Source organism: Meriones unguiculatus, chromosome 1 (assembly GCF_030254825.1).
Source record: "Meriones unguiculatus strain TT.TT164.6M chromosome 1, Bangor_MerUng_6.1, whole genome shotgun sequence".
Lineage (NCBI taxonomy): Eukaryota > Metazoa > Chordata > Mammalia > Rodentia > Muridae > Meriones > Meriones unguiculatus.
In genome coordinates, this window is record NC_083349.1 from 22,788,342 (window position 1) to 22,803,892 (window position 15,551).

A 15,551-nucleotide genomic window follows, 5' to 3' on the forward strand; every position below is an offset into this window, starting at 1 on the left:
TGTTACACTCTTCCTTGATGTTTTCTGAGCCTTAGGGGTTCTTATTGTCCTGGTGGCTTTGAGGCCATTGTGTGGTTCAGAGTTGTGGAACAAGCCGGGTTTTCTTTAGCTCCAGGAGTTTGCTCAATGCAGGAGCTTTCAGTGTTCAACTGTTCAACACGTTCCTGTCTGTCCTGCCCATTCTAGCTACAGCTACCCTGCCTCACACTCTTCACTGCTCCAGCTTCCTTCATCAGGGCAGCTCAAAGCTCATATGCACCCTAAATTCCTGGGTCCTAGTCTGTTCAGTGTTGTCTCAGGAAATCATTGCCCTTTATAACCTGTCTTTTCCACCTTCTGTTCCTTAATGGCCTTGATTCCTTCTGTGTGAGCTCTACACAAACGCGGCCTGACAGGGCTTACTCTTTGGTTTCCTGATATTTAGCACAGTACTAGATATATATGAAACATTTTGTGTTTTGAATGGATGAATTAATGAGTTTTTGTTTCTGAAACCAAAGTAAATAGTTAAGTTATCGATTTCTCCAAAAAAAGTAGCACTAGCCTGTGGCTGATCCAGATATTGGTATGGAAAGGTGGGCGAGGGGCCAAGCCCTGTTTGTTCTGCCCATGCTTACTTGCTTCATGGAGCCACCAGGGAGAAGTGCTTATGTCTGTGTCTTGGCAGCATGTCTACGTGCAGGTTGATGGGCTCTGCAGGAGTCTAGACAGAATATTAATCCAGGTCCCAATGGCAGTGCTGGCACACATAGAGTGCTGATGAACTTACTGAACTTTAAATCTAACATATCAGGGCCAGATATTATATTGCCTGCCTGCAGTCCACACAGGGGAAACTGATGCTGGGGGTACAGGGGGATTGGGAATTTAAAAGTAGCCTGGACTATAATGCAAAGATTTTGTCTCAAAAACCAACCAGAAAAGGCTGGCAAGATGGTTCAGTGGGTAAAGGCAATTTACCACTAAACCTGATGACCTGAGTTTAATCCCCAGTGTCTAAGTGATTGATGGAAAGAGAAAACCAACTCCTGGGAGTTGTCTCTGACCTCCTTATGGTGTCATGTGGGCAGCCACACACATAATCTCTCTAATTTTTTTCTTTTTAAGTGGGCGGAGTGCTTGCCTAGCATGTATAAAGCCCTGGATTTCATCTGCGAGCATTTCATCAACTGGGCATGGTGGTTCACACTTTTAATCCCAGCACTAAGGAAGTAGAGGAAGGAAGATCAGAAGTTTAAAGTTAGCTATAACCAGTTCAAGGTCAGCCTGTACCACCTACATAAAACTGTCTCAAGAAAAATGTACAAAATTTAGCACTTCAAACTTACAAGAAAAAAACATGATCGGATGTATGTGTTACGCAGTTCAACCCTCATGATCGTTTTAGTCATTCTACAGTGTGAAAGGTTAGAAAACAAATTTTAATCATAAGAAAAGTCTGGAATTTCTGACAAAAGAAGCTTAGAGATGATTAGACTAGGAGTTGGAATGTGGAGGTGGGGCAGGAGTTCTGTAAATGGCATATAGCTTCAAGGAGCCATACCTGGGAGATTGCCTTTCTAGAGCTGACCCCAGGATCCTCTTGTTCAGGTGTGGTCAGGCTCTGCTTGCTTTTGCAGTTTCCGTTGTAGGAGGCGCCAAGGAGACTGCGCCCAGCCCACAGGGGAGAGGACTACAGCAGAGGACACCCTGAGGGCCTTTGCTTGAGCTCCCCTGAGAGTCTCTGCAGTATCTGGCTTCAGGTCAGACAGGGCTGTAGTGACTGTTCCTCCCAAACCAATATGTTATGAGGGTCAGATGAGCATTGAGAACATTCTACCTGCTAAACAGAGGTATTAGGTGTTATTGAAATAGATATAAGGCCATGTGATACCCAAATCCTCAGTCTGATCAAATTGATTTATCTATATTGTCAAACACACACTTGCAATTAATAAATACAGATTGAGCCTCGAAGGGTATAATTAGACTAATATTGAGATTATACAAGATGACAGTGTATGTGTAATTGTGGGGGTTAGGAACAAGCACTTGTCCACACATTGGGGAAAGTAAATGACTTACGATTTTGTGTGCTTTGAAGCCTTTGGAAACAGCTTTTCTTTTCTTTGCCTTATTAGTTATAGCATTCTACCATTGGCTAATGAGCTTGTCCTCATTTTCTGAATTCAGTTTTTTTTTCATTCTTTTATAGACTTTATTCAAAAGATGGCAAATTATTGAACAAGTTTTATTTTGACCAATGTATTTAAAATTTTAAAAGTAGTTGAAATACTACTAGAATGATGGAATTGTATTTTTTTTGTTTCTTAGTTTTTTGTTTTTTTTATTCTGAATTCAGTTTTTGTCTGTTTTTTAAACCTTCAGAGCTGAGGACTGAACCCAGGACTTTGTGCTTGCTAGGCAAGTGTGTTACCACTGAGCTAAAATCCCCACCCCTGGAGTTTTGTAATGTGAATGCTGTAACCATGTTTCTCTGGGATTTCCCCACAGCACATTTCTTAACAAAGGAAGATCAAATCTCTGAGTTTGAGGCCCTTCTGGTGTACAGAGGGAGTTCCAGGACAGCCGGGACTACAACAGAGAAACCTTGTCTCAAAAAAACAAAACAAAACAAAACCAAACAAACAACAAAACAGAAACAACCAGAGGATGATCATAATTACTTGAGGGAGGGAGAAGTTTGTGATTCTAGATGGAGTGACACCCCCACCTATTGGTGTGGGATAGGGGCCAAGCGAGACACTCGATAGGTAGAGAGGCCCTAGCACACAGGTCTGGCCACCTGAGTTTGATCTCCAGACCCCATGAGGTAGTAGGAGAACTGACTCCCAAGAGTTGTCCACTGACCTCCACATCATGCCCTCCATGGCATGTAACTGCCTGCAGATAGAAAATAAAGTTTTTGAAATTTAAGATGGAATCTGAGCAAGGACCTCAAACAATAAATGAGTAATGTTCTGGGAGAGTCAAGGGCTCTTCCACCCTGCTACAGATGACAGCTCACATGCCCTAACTTGCTGTTTTCAGAGTGACTGAGGAATTAATATAAACTAGGGGAAAAGGGTGGGTTTTGAAGACATAGATATTATAGAGCTATGAGTTATTAGAATTAAAGATAGAAAATGGAGGGAGGAGGTTGGAGAGATGTCTTAGTGGTTAGGAGCACTTGTTGCCCTTGCAGAGGACCCAGGTCTGGTTCCTGGTATCCACACGGTGCCTCGAACTATCCAAAACTCCACTTCCAAGGAATCCAATGCCTTCTGACTTCCTCATACACCAGGACTGTGCACATATAATTATGCAGACAAACATTCATGCACACAAAGTAAATAAAGAAGAAGAGCATAATGGCTGTATAGGGGATTTAATACAGACAAGAATTGAAACTCAAAACCTGGAACCCACAGACTAGGCAGGAGGCCTATGGAGTATTCAAGCTCACTGGGTACTCAGTGGAGAGGCAAGTCATTTTCATCAGAGTGGATGGTGATATCTTTGGTGAAAGGCCAAGGGTGAGACTCAAACAGTTACACTGTAAAATGAACAGGCACAATAAAACCTGTGGCTCTGAACTAAGTCAGTTTAAAACTTTGGTTAAACAGCTTGCTTTGGAGAGTACCATTTGATGAGAAAGGACTTCTGTTGGTGTATAATCCACCAACTAACTCTCTAAGATACGGTTAGCATGGTAACAACAGGGATAGCCACAGGCACTTAGGGCTGTGCACAGGTTGGGACTGGGGATTTAGTTCTAATTGGTAGAGTTCTTGCATAGTATGCAAGAAGTCCTGGGGTTCCCGAGACCAAATAAAGTGAACATGGTGGCACGTGCCTGTAATCCCAGCAGAGGCAGGAGAATCCTCTGTTACATAGTTCATGACCAGCCTGGGCTATCTGAGACTTTCTCAAAACAAAAAGTGTTACCACAACTTTTTTATTAGGATACTTTTAAAAAATAATTGTCTTAAAGCATTTTCAACAGAGTATTAATATGTAATGTATGGGGTTATAGAACTTTTTGTTTTTTTGCTTGGACAGAAAATTGTATTTTTGGACCTAGTGACCTCTATTGAATTTTAAACATTATCTATGTAGATTTTGTACAAATTCTGTGTGTTTGTGTGTGTGTGTATGTGTTATATGGGCCTGGGTTGGGGGAGGAAGAGGAAAGGAGAAAGAGGACAGACATTTCCCATGCCAAAGAGTGGCCTAAAGGCCTGGAGGAACCTGTTCCTGAGAAAACACTTCCTGCTTAGGAGAACACTCTTAACACCTGGTCTGTTGCCATCTGTTCTAGGGGGCTGAAGCGATGGTTCTGGAGAGTGTTATGTTTGCCATTCTTGCAGAGAGGTCTCTTGGGCCAAAGCTCTATGGCATCTTTCCCCAAGGCCGACTGGAGCAGTTTATCCCGGTAAGATTGTGGAAACCACAACAGTAGGTAGACTGCTTGCCTTCTCTCGGCAAAAGCCTAAAATCTTGTCATTTGAAATACTAAATGTGGGATTTTTAAATGTGGGGGTTGTTATGGGAGATACTCGGCTATCAAGGGTTCCTGTTCTTCTGAGGACTTGGTTTCAGTTCTTAGTACTGGCTCACAACTATCTGTACCTCAAGTTCCAGAGGATCCAGTGCTCTCTTCTGACCTCTATGGCCACCAGGACATGCACGTTGTGCACAGCTGCACGTGCGGAGAAAATGTTTATTCACAGAAAATAAATAAATCTTAAAAAAAAAAGTCTGACCTGTATAAATAAAATGGATTATAAGTAAAGCAAGACAAAAGATAATGTGGCTGAGATATAGCAACCTTTCTTTCATACATAGACACAGCAATATGAATTAAAATTATATATGAGACGCTGAATAGATGGTCCAGCAGTTAATGTCACTAGCTGCTCTTCCAGAAAACCCAGGTTGAATACCCAGTACCATATGACAGCTCACAACTGCCTGTAACTCCATTCCAAGAGACCTAACATTCTCTTCTGGCTTCTTTGGGCACCAGGCATGCATGTGTTACAGACATACACACATGCAAACAACTGTACACATAAAAATCTTCAACAAAATGTAAAAGATAGGTGTGTGCACACATGTACACACACACACACACACACACATACACACACGTCTCACCATTCTGTTGCCACAAACTTTTCCCTTTTACCTTATTCTCAGTTTCTGGGACTGCCTTTTTGGAATGGATTAGCAATCATGCTGCAGCCCCTTATTCTTGTGTCATTCTCCCTTTGTGCTTTCCCGCTATTCAAGACTCCTTCATCTCATTCTGCTGCCCTGGGAAAGGTTTCTTTTTCTTTTTGTTGTTTTTTTCCAGACAGGGTTTCTCAGTATTGTCCTGGCTGTCCTGGAACTCTGTATACCAGGCTGACTGTGAACTCAGAGATCCACCTGCCTCTACCTCCCTAGTGCTGGAATTAAAGGCTTGTGCCACCACTGTCGAACTCAAATGGGAATCTTTAATTGAGTCTCCAAATAGATGGGGGACTGTGGACCATGGATCAGCTTGACCAATCATATAAGTCAGTTCCAAGGGTCACAGTTACCGTAGACACAAATGGATGCAGAGAACTTTTGAGATGCAAAGCATTGCGTTAGAGTGAAGCTCTTGTTGCACTGAACCCAGCAACATCAACAATTTCTCAGGACATGCAGGACATGGCGGAACACTCTTTTAATCCCAGCACCTGGGAAGGTAGTGGCAGGCAGTGTCTGAGTTAGAGACCAGCTTGATCTATATAGGAAGTTTCAAGCTAAGTAAATACTGAAAACTGATGCTCTATTTATAAATAAATAGATAAAAAAATAGATAAATAAGTTTCTCAGGACTGTTGTACATCATGGTGCACACCTGTAATATCAGCACTTGGTAAGTTGAATCAAAGGACCTTCATCCTGTGCTACATGGGAAGGTTTAAGGCAGCCTGGGCTACATGAGACCCAGTTTTGCTTTATTTATGTATTTATCCATTTATTTATTTTGTGGTTTTTAGTAGATATCTTAGCCTCTTTCTTTCTTATATAGGCATGGTCGCCCAAATTAAAAAAAAAAAACAAAAAAAAAAAACGTGTCTCACCAAAGACAAAAAGAAAAATATATATCATGTATGGTTATAGATATATAGTATATACATAATAATAAATGACTGGGTTCCTTGCTTATGTACTTACATGCTGTACTTATTGTCATATTACGAGTGTATTCCTTCTACATAAAAAAGGAAATGATAAGCCAGGCTGATGGTTCACACTTGTGAACTCAGCAGGCTGAGGCAAAAGAATTACCCCAAATCTGAGGCCAGCCTGGGCCACACAGTTGAGACCCTCTTCTAAAAACAAGCAAGAAGGCTGGGCATAAAATTGCAAGCCTTTAATCCTAGCACTGAGGAAGCAAAGGTTGGATACTAAGTTCCAGGCTAGACAGTGAGTTGCTGTCTTAAAGCAAGCAAAGAAGTTTCCTATAATGAGTATATTAATGTTTTGTGTCAGTCTGTCAGCAGCTGCATAATAGTGGCCCTTGAATCTCTTGATTGCATCATTTTCTTTTTTTGGTTGATTTAATCTTGTGCTGTTTTGTTCCTTGTGGCCTTAGCAACAGGTTAAAACACACAGTTTAGGTGTGTGAAAGGCTTAAACTACCTAGCTTTGTTAAGTACACTGTTATGGTTGCAGTGGCCTAAGGACATGTTTTTGGGAATGTGTTCCTTTTGAAAACCATGTGAGCTATCCTTAGAGGTTCTGAGTATCTGATTAGTGGAAGCTGATTCCTTGTCATTGTAACAGCATGGCTTGTTGAGAATGCTGTGGAGAGGATTCCAGAATTGAGCAATAGACTGAGTTCCATGCATATTCTTAGTGCTAAGTGTCAAACACCTCTTAATTGTTGAAATTTAGCCTGCCTTAAGTAGACCATCTCCTTCACTCTAAAACAAGTCCGAGAGAGAGTTGAGTGTCTTTCCTAGTCTGTGTAACAGGAAACAAGGCACTGAGGAATACAGTCACATGCCTGCCTTATATATCTTTGAAGAAAGAATTTGAGCAGGATTTCTCTGACTCCATCCTGCCCTGTGCCTCCTGCTTTGTACCTTCAGGGAAACCTCAGCTTGAGTCTTGCAGGGGTGCATCTTGTGAGGAGAAGCCAAAGGGATTTCCTAGATCATAGGAGTCCTTGGACACCCTGTGGAAGGGCTGTCAGGATGAGCAGGCCTCAGGCTACATCAGAGGCAGCACAATGTCTACAGGCTAGGATTTCTCCTCCATGTACACTTTTTTGCCTAGTGTGACACATTAATGTCTGTTCCCTGGTGCTAAGGAGATATTTGGAGCTTTTGGCAGCCCTCTTGAACCTAGGGCTCTCTGATAGGAAGAGGTTTAGCTGATGGAGCACTGGGAACTTCTGCAGAATAGGCTTTCTGTTCTGATATGTGAAGAAACCAGCTGTAGCTGTAGAGATCAGTCACATACCACATGAATGGTATTTTTAGTTCATTAAAGGAGAGACGTCCTCAACTTCTTAATATAGACTTAGTTCCTCCTTGTACACTCTTCCACATACACCGTCTTTCTCTCTGTAGAAGTGCCATGGCACTTAGTGGGTCACCACCTGTGGGGATGCTATGCCTTTCTTTTTTGGAAGACAGGGTCTCACTTTGTAAAACCAGACTGGCCTTGAGTTCACAGATCTGCCTGCCATCAGCTTTTGAGTTACTGGAGTTAAAGGCATGCACCACTTAAGAAAATTTTTACACTGATTCACTAACTTAGCCAAACTGGTTTCTTGTTCTAAGGTGATGTGGTCTCAATACAATTGTTAGATTGCATGTGTAAATGGCAGTTCTGAACACCTTTTTCATTCTAGAGCCGACGATTGGACACTGAAGAATTATGCTTACCAGATATTTCTGCAGAAATAGCTGAGAAAATGGCCACATTTCATGGTATGAAAATGCCATTCAATAAGGAACCAAAATGGCTTTTCGGAACAATGGAAAAGTGAGTATTGAGATTACTTGTTTCTCATCACTCTTAACCTGGTGTCTTTGGAAGTAACAGAAGTGGGTGCTTCCATTCATCTGCCAGGGTGGTCAAAGGCCCCTTTGGTTCATTGCTGTGCATACCTTCATTTGTGATGTGTGTCTCATGAATAAGTCTTTCTTGAATGAATCACTCAATTCCTGGACCAAGAATGAAGACTTGTTTGCAAAATTGCTATCAGGTGGGTGGGTGGAAAGCCCAACCATCCCTCCCTCTTCCTGGAGACTACAGGGCTTCCTTGGGACTGGGACTGGCTGGAGTTGGGTGCTTGAGTGAGACCTGAGAATACACCTGCTAAGCTTAGCACTGGTCTTTGTCCTTCCTGTGGCAGATACCTGAATCAAGTGCTAAGACTTAAATTCAGTGGGGAGGCCAGAGTTCAGCAACTGCACAAGTTCCTCACTTACAATCTGCCTCTGGAGCTTGAGAATCTGAGGTGAGTATAGCCCACCTGCCATGAGGTGGTAAGTTCCTCATCTTACAGAGTAAATGTTCTCTGATAGCAAGTCCTGGTGAACAGGATGGTTTGAACCTGGGAGTCTTTCTGTCGTCATCCCTCCCCCCCCCCCCCAGCAAGATTTCTCTGTGCAGCCTTGGCTATCCTGGAACTCACTCTGTAGACCAGGCTGGCCTCGAGTTCAGAGATCTGACTGCCTCTGCCTCCTGAATGCTGGGATTAAAGGTGTGTGTCACCACAACTTTTTTTTTTTGGGGGGGGGGTGCTGCCGTTGAAAGATTTTATTTTTTTTTAATTTTCAAATCTGAACTCATAAACTCAACATCCTCTACAAGTAAGTATTCATGCTTTATCACTGAGATATCTTTAACCCTGAATGTCAAGTGAGGTTTTACCTAGAGCAGGAGTGATGGGTGGAGGTAGTAGGCCAGGAAGATGGTAGGCTAAACCTAGGCACAGGGAGACACTGATAGTCTTGATATTGGTTTCTAAATGAAAACCCCTGTTGTGTCCTCCTGGTGAGGGTGGGTGCAGGCATATGTGCTCTGCCAGATGAAAATGCTGCCAAGACCTTTTAAGTGCTCTTACTTTTTAGGAAAGAAAGCAACTGTCTAGTTCTGGTATGTGTTACGAAGGAAACCACTTTAGGAGCATCTCCTCTTAGTCAGTAGGCAGCTCAGGAGGAGCAGTTGTACGTGCCGGCATAGCATGAGCATAGTGCAGTGGGGAGTAGCTTACAGTGTAGAGAGGCTGAGTGGGTTTTCTGCTGGGACGCCAGGTGTTCTGAACATGAATGAGTGTGCTGTGTTAGGATGAGGGCTGTGCGCTGGCCACATGAGCATGCACGTATCCCGATGAATGGGATAGGTGACAGTGAGGCTGGCTCTATGCTGGTCACGCAAGAGTATGTGTGCATCTTACTGAATTAGATAGGTAACAGTGAGGCCTTCTTTTTCCAGATCATTGCTGCAGTATACTAGATCTCCAGTTGTGTTTTGTCATAATGACTGTCAAGAAGGTAAGAATTGCCACTGCATGCTAAAAATGAACTTTATACTAAAGGATAATTTCAAAGAAAACATTCAGCATGATAGTTAGAAAAGCAAGTTCTCAAAAAAATGAGTAGAGTGTTAATTATTATATATATATATATATATATATATATATATATATATATTAGAAAGATCTGAAAAGATTGTCTCTAAACTAAACTGGGAATTAGAATGAAACTGTATGTATCTGTTGTTGTGTAATCCTTAGGATATATATTCCTACTTAATTAGCCAGCAAAGCAGAAGACCCAGATTATGTGGGTTCTGTGTAACTCCTTTAAACCAGGTTTCCACAAAAATAAAAACACACACCACTAAATATGCAGACTGTTTCACTTAAGGAAAATTATAGTAAAGTATGTTGCTTCTGTCACAGAATTTTACTAGTTTAGTTTTAAAAGCAGCCAACTGCCACACTCGTTCTGCACACACTGTCACCTGCCTTGCTTGATGTTCCATCTGCCTTGTCACAAGTGGCTACAGGCCTACTTAGCAGCTCCTTCCCTCCTTCCCTTCCTCCTTTCCCTCTTTCCTTCCTTCCTCCTTCCTTCTGAAGGGTGTGTGTATGTGTGTGTGGTTTTTGAGACAGGGTCTCACTATGTAGACTTGCCTGTCCTAGAACTCACTATATAGACCAGGCTGTCCTCCAACTCTGCTTCTGCCTCCCAAATGTTGGAATTAAAGTCATGCACCACCACTGTTTGACTATTCTGTGTTTTCAAGACTACATTTTGTCATGTTGCCCAGGCTCTCTACCAAATCTTAGGTAATCATACCTCTAGTTTTTTTTTTTTTTTTTTTTTTTTTTTTAGTTCTAGCTTAGTTTCTAGAGAAGACATTCTCATCAATAAGCATTCTCATCAATAAGACATTCTCATCAATAAGACATTCTCATCAATAAGCCATTAATTTGAGCCAAAATATTTTTCTGATTAACCGATCATTGCTTGCCCACTAGTGTAGTAAAGCAGGGTGTAGAAATTTCAGCAACAGGTTTGCCTGACAGCCACAGCCTTTTGGTCCTGATGGTGATAAGGTGTGCAGATCATTATCACCAGGGAGGGGAGTCTGGACCAAATCAGTTGTTTGAGTGATGGCCAAGTGTAGAAAGGGTAGAAATGACAGCTTGCATTTATTTGACTGTACAGTTTTGAATGTCTCCCTCCTGCCTGATTTTCATTGTCATTAGAAGATGGGAGTATGCCGCAACACTTAGAAACTACCTCCATTAGAAACCCTAATGGAGAGGGAGAATGGCCAGAATTAGCAAAGGATGGAGCTCCAGGCTCTCCCACCCACTCTTGAGCTGCTAAACACATGAGTGTAGGGAATCTAGAAGAAATGGGCTGGTGGAGCCAGGCTGGCAGTCACCCACCTTCCTAGATTCAGTTCTAGAGAAAACATCACTGGGCCATTCATTGTCTATGGACTTCTTGGGTTGGAACACCCTGCAGGGACAAGTCACTCAGGCCTTAGTTGGCTAGCTGATGACAGCCGCCCAGTCCCAAGGCTGCAGGAGGTTGAGGTTAAGGGGACCAGATACATTCTTACACACATTGTATGAAGTTTTTGGAAAGTACTGCTTCAGACATAGTTGAAGTCTGGCTATGTTCACTTGTATGCAGAGTGCCCAGGAGGATAGGGACCAGGAATAGGTGGTCCTGGAGTCTCCTGGCCAGGTCCCCATGACAAAACTTGTACTCTGTCTGCCCTCTGATGTCTTTAGGACCAAAGCTGAAATCGTTCAGGGTGAGAATCAACTCTGCTGCCCAAGGATTAGAGCCTTGTGTATAAAACATCTTGTCACCCAAACCTTTTGTAGGTAACATCTTACTGTTGGAAGGCCAAGAGAATTCTGAAAAGCAGAAGCTGATGCTCATTGACTTTGAATACAGCAGTTACAATTACAGGTAATGTGTTGTAGTCAAATGCTAATTTCAGAGTATAGCTTCATTATTGTAATATGAAGCAATTATAGGCACAACGGCATACTGAGGAGGAAACCTCCCAACCAGAACAGAAGGTTGGGAGGTCATCATAGGCCTTTCCATGCAGTTGGAGCAGGCACTCACAAGCAGTTTGCCTTTTCCTCTGCCAAGCTGGTTCTTTCTGACATGAGTACTGATTGCCAAGGAAGCATTGTACTCAGGTGCCAAAAGCACCTTTTTTTTCTCAGTCTGCTGTGGTTCTGATGCCCACCTACTTGGCTTTCTATGACATTAAAGCTGCCATACTCTTGTCTACTCCAGAAGCCTAACTTGGGGACCAGAGAATCCCATTTAAGGTTCATTCAGCTTTTAATATACTTTTTATGTGTATGTATGTGCATTACGTGTGCCATCAGATCCCCTGGAACTGAAGTTAGCAGGCAACTGTGAGCTGCCTGATGTGGGTTCTCTGCAAGAGCTGCACATGCTCTTCAGTGGTGAGCCATCTCCGCAGGCCCCATTCAGGTTTTTTTCCTTTCTTCCCAGAGAGCCTGCAGGTCTTGCAGCGTGTCTCATTCCTGGCCTTCATATTCCTCTTTCAGGGGATTTGACATTGGAAATCATTTCTGTGAATGGATGTATGATTATACCTACGAAAAGTATCCTTTCTTCAGAGCGAACATTCAGAAGTATCCTACCCGAAAACAACAGGTAGGAGACTCATTTGTATTGGTAAGTTAGCTTTATGTGTGAGCTACCTGGACACAATTAGGATTACATGCCCTTTTTTGTGTTTTGTTTTGTTTCACTGGATAGCCCTGGCTGTCCTAGAACTCTGTAGACCAGGATGTCCTTGAACTCATAGCTACCACCTAGCTTATATGCTCATTTTTTCATTTTATTTTTGTTTATTTTGCTTTGTGAGATAGTGTTTCTCTGTGTAGCCCTTGCTACCCTGAATCAACTATGTAGACCAGGCTGCTCTTGAACTCTGAGATCCACTTGGCTCTGCTTCCTGAGTGCTGGATTAAAGACATGTACTACCCACCCAGGCATGTGCTCATTTTTAAAAGATGCTCTGTTTACCTACGGGGGGAGGGGAAGAAGGAGAGAGGAAAGAGAATGTCTTCCTAGGGAATAAACTCAGCCTCTTCATGCTAGATGAATATTCTACTACTCAGCCACATCGCAGTCACATGATGGCTCTGTTTAAATTATAGCAACATTAGGAAAACCCTTTTGCTTTCGTTTAAAAACATTATTTTGCCTGGGCCTAATAACACATGCCTAACAGCTGGGGCTGCTTAGGAGGAAGAGAGGGGAAGAAGACTGTGGGGCCTGGGCTACACAGCAATGCTATGCGTCATAGTAAACCGAGGAGTGGTAACGTAGGTCAGTGGAAGTACTTGGTAGCATGTAAGAAGCCCTGGGTTCAAGCCCAAGGAACAAAAATAATAGTCATAATTTAAGTTTTGTTTTGTTCATGTGGAGCTTGCATACTGGACATCTGAGTCCATCTTTTCTTAACTTCCTGTGCTGAAGGCACCTGGTTCATTCAGAGAGGTGTCAGGCCTCCTGACACCTGGGTTAGAGTTAGGGTTAGTATTTGCCAAAAGCTCTATTTCCTAGGCATGTGGGATATATTGGACACCCTGCTTCATTTTGTGAGTCTGTGTAGGCAGAGGAAAAGCTTTCCTGTGAATGGTTCCTTTCTCATTCTGAATTTGACGGAGCTAACTAGTTATCTGGGGAGTCATTTCTTGTGGGAATTCATCCTGGTATTTTCTCTCTTATTTCTCAGCCTATCTCTGAAGCCTGGGTGGAAGCTTGATGGGCTTTGGCCCTGAGAGTGGGCAGGTCAGGGAGTGAGCAGGACAAACTCACCTAGAATTTCCTAGCTGCAGGATGGTGGCTCAGATGCTATGAGCACAGCTATGAAAAAGCCACTGCTGCAGATCAGTCAGAGAGCTTCTTGAGGCCTGTGGAGCCAGGAGTCCATGAAGAAGCTTCAGGAAGCAGACTCCAATCCAGGAGTGGCCCTTCCAATGGGAACTTGCCAGAAAGTATCACCACTTTCTTCTGGTCACAGGTTGTGGAGGATAAACTTGAATATGCCCTGCTTTGGAGCAGGAGAAAATAGGAGTGGTGGGTCTGCTTGGAGTGAGGTTCAGGGCACAACAGGAATTAGACCCATGGATTGGATAACCTCAGGTTTTAGAGCTGTCAGAATATCTGGGAGGATCAGCCAGGGGCAGATGGTGGTGGTAAAAAGTCAGTGGTAAAATTGTGGAACAGTATACAAGCTTAAGGAAGTTGCTTTCTAGTTACATTTTTCCTGAGCTGTTGAGGTGATGCCAGGGATGTCTCTCAGGAGAGGGCTTGGCCTGGATTTGATCCCTAAATAAATGAATGTGTGCTCTGTCAGACACAGCTCATGTTATGTTTAGGTAATAGAACGTTTGTTTTTTAAATTTAGTCCATTGTATGTACTTTAAAGTGTGTGGGCTTCTGGAGTTCTTGTTTTGAATTTTTATGTGTAAGGTTGTTTTCTGTCTACTACATATATACAGTGACTGTAGAGAGCAGAAGAGGGCATTGGATATCCTGGAACTAGAGTTTCAGAAGGTTGTAAGCCACCTTGTGGGTGCTAGGAACTAAATCTGGATCCTTCTTAAGAGTAGCCAGTGCTACCCCCTTGAATTGTGTGATTTTTGTGATGTTCATGTAGCCCCTTATGTAAAGCTCACTCGATGAAAGCGTATAGATGCCATGGACATCAGGGTCAGAAGCCACCTTGGCTTGCTGTTCTCATTCTGGTGGCACAAAGGCAATGGCATCGTGTGTGACAGGCATGCAGCTATTGGCATTGTTTGCTTTTAACAGTCATCCGTCCTAACACAGTTAATTCTTTTTTAAGCTCCATTTTATTTCCAGTTACTTGAGTACATTCCAAAATGATTTTGAAAGCCTCAGTAGTGAAGAGCAGTCTGCTATAAAAGAAGACATGTTGATTGAAGTCAACAGGTAAGCTTTTCCTTGTTGTGTGTTGGCAAGTGTAGTCAATTACCAGTCAGTCTGGGTGGTGCATGTCTGCATGGAGAGGCCGGAGATGGTGACATGCTCATCCACTCATCTTCTATTGTCTGAACTTTAGCAGGAGCTCCAGAAAGTGTGGGTTGGAGAAGCCTCCTGCTCAGGGAGCAGCTTCCTGCCCAGTGCATAGGACAGGTTTTCTGGAGCTGCTGTCAGCTGGTGGTTCTGATACTCTCTTGTAGCAGAGCATGGTCACCACAGTTTCCTGTGTGCCCTGCTAGGCAGCTGGGTGTATTCACACCAGTAAGTATTCCCATGGCTGGCCAGAGGTGGGAAGAGTCCAGTCCCTTCACACACAGTCCCACAAAAGGGCCAAGGCAGCACTTACTGCATAAAGAAAGATGCCTGGTAGCACGGCTGGGGTATATGATGACTTCTGTGGTTCCCTAACTGCCCTCACATGGCTGATAGGCTTCTTACTTTCGTGCTTACAGGTTTGCCCTTGCCTCCCATTTCTTCTGGGGACTTTGGTCCATTGTACAGGCCAAGATTTCATCCATTGAGTTTGGGTACATGGTATGTATCCTCAACTGCAAGGAAGAGCTGTGCTGTGCAAACTCTTGGGTTTGGGCATTTGACAACCTGGTGGCACTGAGGCTGTCTGACCCCAAAAGTCCTTCTTGATAATGTTACTGCTGTTTTACCCCAGGCCAAAGGTGCTGTTGAGAACTCTGGGCTTTGTTAGTCAGCCTCACTGCAGTCCCTCTTTCTTTTTCTTTCTTTCTTTCCTTTCTTTTTTTTTTTTTTTTTTTTTTTTTTGTGTGTGTGTGTGTGTGTGTGTGTGTTGAGACAGGGTTTGGTTTGTTTGTGTAGCCTCGACTGTTCTGGACTCACATTTGTAGACCAGGCTGGCATTGAACTCACATTGATCCACCTGCCTCTGCCTCTCAGGGTGCTGGGATTACAGGTGTGCACTACTGCACCTAGCTGACTGCAGCCCCTTTTCACCCAAGGGACACATAAGTG

The 15,551-nt window shown here is 43.2% G+C and overlaps 1 protein-coding gene across 5 annotated transcripts in view; it reads left to right on the top strand.

The window, feature by feature from the left end:
* Chka (choline kinase alpha) overlaps positions 1-15,551 on the top strand; it is a 44,729-nt gene that overhangs the window by 27,562 nt on the left and 1,616 nt on the right. For 3 of the 5 annotated variants that reach the window (XM_060383471.1, XM_021634402.2, XM_021634411.2), the window contains 8 exons: positions 4,301-4,414; positions 7,880-8,013; positions 8,387-8,491; positions 9,472-9,530; positions 11,387-11,474; positions 12,095-12,203; positions 14,410-14,516; positions 15,020-15,101. In XM_060383471.1, the coding sequence (XP_060239454.1) occupies positions 4,301-4,414; positions 7,880-8,013; positions 8,387-8,491; positions 9,472-9,530; positions 11,387-11,474; positions 12,095-12,203; positions 14,410-14,516; positions 15,020-15,101 (798 nt within the window). Of the gene's footprint in view, positions 1-4,300; positions 4,415-7,879; positions 8,014-8,386; positions 8,492-9,471; positions 9,531-11,386; positions 11,475-12,094; positions 12,204-14,409; positions 14,517-14,646; positions 15,102-15,551 lie in introns of all 5 variants that reach the window. The other 2 variants (XR_009591814.1, XM_060383488.1) reach the window with 2 other exon arrangements.